At 42.2% G+C, this 4,462-nt stretch overlaps 1 protein-coding gene across 1 annotated transcript; it reads left to right on the plus strand.

The window, feature by feature from the left end:
- Positions 1 to 2,125: 2,125 nt before the first annotated feature.
- Positions 2,126 to 3,058, plus strand: LOC146853802 (olfactory receptor 5AS1-like). Its single transcript, XM_085650913.1, has one exon. It carries the CDS (start codon positions 2,192 to 2,194, stop codon positions 3,056 to 3,058), a length of 867 nt encoding a protein of 288 aa, XP_085507039.1. The 5' UTR covers positions 2,126 to 2,191.
- The last annotated feature ends 1,404 nt before the right edge of the window (positions 3,059 to 4,462 follow it).

A 4,462-nucleotide genomic window follows, 5' to 3' on the forward strand; every position in this document is an offset into this window, starting at 1 on the left:
CGCCGGCTATCGCTGAAAATTATCGCCATGATAACACTATATTAACAATACATAGCGCTATGGCGATAATATTTCAGTGATAGCGGTGTTTAACATGGAACATCGCTGGTTTTCCAGCAATGTTCCATGGAAAACAGCGATAACATCGCTGATACGACCCTGTGTTTTATCACCACCCCCTTTTGTACCGCTTTGTTCGCCATAAGTTGGCAGGTTATGCTCAGACGTGAGTCCCTTGCTCACTTTGCCACTGGATACAAGCAAGCCTGGCTGACGACGACTGAAATGCCAGAAACCGGTCCTAGGAAGCTTGTTTCCGGTCGAGGGAAGGCATGGCTTGGCAGTTCGGGCTGGACTGTTCCCATGGGGCACAGGGTCAGACTGATTTGCATATGGCCATGTCTGAACTGGGGTGGCAGAGTGGGCTAAAGAACGGTGATGGATCAAACCCGGATCTGTTGACTGGGTGTGAGTGTTTGAATGGTTCTGATGCTCCGTCCATCACCACCCCCTTTTGTACCGCTTTGTTCGCCATAAGTTGGCAGGGTATGCTCAGACGTGAGTCCCTTGCTCACTTTGCCACTGGATTCAAGCAAGCCTGGCTGAAGACGGCTGAAATGCCAGAAACCGGTCCTAGGAAGCTTGTTTCCGGTCCAGGGAAGGCATGGCTTGGCAGTTCGGGCTGGACTGTTCCCATGGGGCACAAGGTCAGACTGATTTGCATATGGCCATGTCTGAACTGGGGTGGCAGAGTGGGCTAAAGAACGGTGATGGATCAAACCCGGATCTGTTGACTGGGTGTGAGTGTTTGATTGGTTCTGATGCTCCGTCCATCACCACCCCCTTTTGTACCGCCTGTGGTCGTATCAGCATAATCCACCTACCATTATTAGTATGCCTTAGTCTGGAATTTATCAGACGTCAAATTCCAGCGTTAAGGCCGAGGTAGAGTAATTTTTTTTATCGCTGCACCTCCTTGTTAATATCGCGAAGCTGCCTTCGCGATATTTTCATGTGTTGTTTTCACAGTCACGCCTTCTTTGCATCTCATTAGCGATGCAAGGTGAGGCTGTGAAAAAGCGGGCTCTACATCAAAGAAACACGCACTACCGTGTCCTTGATGATATTGCGATATAATTATCGCTGCTTATCGCCCAAAAACGAATGCTAAAGCTGCAATAATTATACTGCCTGCCCTTGCTAATATGCCCCTAAGTCAGAAGGTAGAAACTTTGACTTGTTTGGTGTATCTGACTTCTGCTACATCATGGTAGGACTGAATTTCACCTATGCCCCAGTTGTTTTATTTTTTCTTCGTTATAAGTCCCCCTTATTGGATTTTGGTGTGATCTTTCTCATTAAATGTTTCTTAAGTCCTTTAAATAGGGCATTTTCAACAAAAATGCAATTTTGATGAAAATGTGCACATAAGTCCTATTCTCTACCACTGCATGGGTAACCTTTGACAGGGACAACTTAGGTTTAGGCAAAGAGCAAGAAATGCCAATCAGGGTACTCCAGGAGCCATAATAGTGAGGTACACAGCTTTCCCAGCAATCCCTATCTGTCGCGTTGATCTTGTTTGGCCACTTGTCCCAAAGTGCCAGAGTCACTGAAGCCATTCTAGTCATGATGGTGCCATTTGCACCACAGAAAATCAGCCGTCAATTTGCAACAGCAGCATCTTATGCCATCTCCCTGCTTGGATTTGCAAATAAAGTGATTGGTGTTTGAGATTATGGGTGCCACATCTCCCCTCTATACTGAGGCTCCTGATAGTCTGGAATGCCATGGATGTAGTGACAGGAGAGGGCCTACAGGAATATGATTTGGAACTCAAGGTTAGCAAGGATTACAAATGTCTTCGACAATTAATAGAGTTAGCTGAGATATGTCAGTCAATGTAGTGCACTACTAGACCATTGAGTGCCTAAACAGAAAACGTGTTAATTAATTACATATTCCGATAATAATTCTTAAAATCTCCAAATTGTTGGAATTACATATTTGATTTAAATATACTTAATGTGATGAATATTTATATAATGTCACTATTTTTTAAATACTTTAAAAAAATATCTTTTTCCTTTTCTTCAGATCGAAGTTGTTGTCCATAGTCCTGAATTCAGTAAATGGAAGCAGTGTGACAGAGTTCATCCTGTTAGGACTCTCAGATGATCCAGGCCTGCAAATGGGGCTCTTCATTTTGTTCCTATTACTCTATATCTTTACATTTCTGGGCAATTTCATCATTGTGGTCATTGTTTTGTGCAGCTCTCATCTACAAACACCCATGTACTTCTTTCTTGCTCAGCTCTCCGTCTTGGATTTTTCTTTCTCTAATGTTTTCTCACCCAAGATTTTGGCTGACCTCCTTCGTAAGAAGAAAACAATCTCATTATATGGCTGCTTTACTCAAGTGTACTTCGCTGCTTCTTGTGCCAGTACCGAGTTCTTCCTCTTGGCAGTGATGGCGTACGACCGGTATGTGGCAATATGTAGCCCTCTGCTATATACAGTCATGATGAGGAAAAGTCTCTGTGTGTGCTTGGCTTCTGCATCATATATAGGTGGCTTTCTATACTCTCTAATTCATGTAGGATGTTTATTTCGTTTATCTTTTTGTGGTCCTGATGTCATAAACCACTTTGGTTGCGATTACCCTGTGCTCCTGAAGCTGTCCTGCACTGACATCCTAATAAATGACTTGGTACGCTTTGGATTATCTGCTTTAGTAGTTGGAAGCTCCCTTTTTGTTATTGTTGTGTCCTACTCCCATATTGTTGCTACAATTCTCAGGATCCGCACCACAGCAGGAAGGCACCGGGCTGCATCCACCTGCATCTCACACTTCACTTCAGTCTTTCTCTTCTTTGGCAGCTGTTTCTTCATGGAGATGCTCCCCAATTCAAGCTCTTCAGAACAGCAGTATAAAGGAATATCTCTGATCCCTACTCTCATAATTCCTGCCCTGAACCCTCTGATTTACAGCCTGAGAAACAATGAAGTGAAAAAGGCTTTGAGAAAGATATTGTACCAGAAAACAAATTTTCAGTAGTGAGTGCTACTATGGCCTTTGAAAATAATATAAAAAATACAACTTTAGAGCTGAAAATGTGAGACTTTGCTTCTGTAAATTTTGAAAAGTTATTAGTAAATATTTCACAATTTTACAAATATCTACAAACTCAGACCCACTAGAATGTTGTAAAAAGCACAATAAAGAACCCAGTTTTTCGGGGTCCATGTACTTAATTCCAGGTCATGGAAGGATACTTATGTCTGTCAGAATTTGTTATGGGGATGCCCATAAGAACCTGATATCCCCACACCAAATTTCGGCAATCTCATAATAAGAGCCTTTATATATGCTTGTTGATTCATCATTTCTTTCTGTTAGTCACGTTATTTGTATTTATAATAAACTCACAGTTGTCCTAAAATGGCCCTTTTCCCGCTGTAATTCAATAGGGATGTTACTTACCATATCATGTAAATACTGTTACCAGGAGTTGTAAATACCTCTTAGACCAAGTTGTGACTCAGGTAATAAGGCATAACCAGCAGAATAATGGCTTACTCTACCAAATTGCGCAGGATTGCCTTTTTCTGGCCATTATCTTCAGATACATTTCAGCTGGTGTGACCTGTCAAAGTTTGCCACAGAAAAAGTGTTTGGGTGCAGCGTTTACATCAGAACTCCCAAAACATTAGAAATTAGGCATTTTGGTCATATTGTGGAAGCATGGTCCAAAAGTAAGGAGAGTGTGTGTGTGTGTGTGTGTGTGTGTGTGTCTTGGGCTTGGAGCAAACGTATAACTCTGAGTCCCCCTCCTGTGTGTTTTTCGTCAACCTCTGAGTCTTCTTGATACACACCTCATGACGCTTACCTTCCTTCTGTCCTTCTCCTTGACTCTAAACTATAGTTTCTGATTTACAATCTGCAGGCCTTCTAGTATCCTGCAGGAACGAAAGGTGAAAGATGAGCTCAACACTCCTGCTTACCTACTGGACCAGTCCTGGCAGGTACCCAAGAGTAGACATTCCCTGTGAGAATGCAGATGCACCACATACTTTTCTTTTTCTTTTATATTTGGAGAACTGAGTGGGTGGGTTCACTCCCCAACTTATAAGAGAAAAAATGTAGATATCTGATAACTTGGATCTTGGGGCAGAAGGACTGTTTGTAATGCATTTATCTGTACTTTGTCATACTCATCCTTTGTTTCCTTTCACAGCAGATTGATGGCGAATGATGTGCTGCTCATTGCCCAGTTGAATGTTGTCCTTGTACAGTGTTTGTCTTTGTCAAACCTATCCCCAAATCCACTTTCGAATCCATTCATCAAACTTCTAACCCTCTTGAAATGTAATGAAATGAAAAGGTATTTGTTGATGCTGAAAATAAGGAATCCTGCCAGCCAAAAATGATCGTCCTATACAAGTTGTTGGAAAAGTCAGA

Source organism: Triturus cristatus, chromosome 4_1 (assembly GCF_964204655.1).
Source record: "Triturus cristatus chromosome 4_1, aTriCri1.1, whole genome shotgun sequence".
Taxonomy (NCBI): Eukaryota; Metazoa; Chordata; class Amphibia; order Caudata; family Salamandridae; genus Triturus; species Triturus cristatus.

Excerpts from the sequence above, each read along its gene's own strand:
- LOC146853802 (XM_085650913.1), top strand. The coding sequence starts at position 2,192 with ATGGGGCTCTTCATTTTGTTCCTATTACTCTATATCTTTACATTTCTG.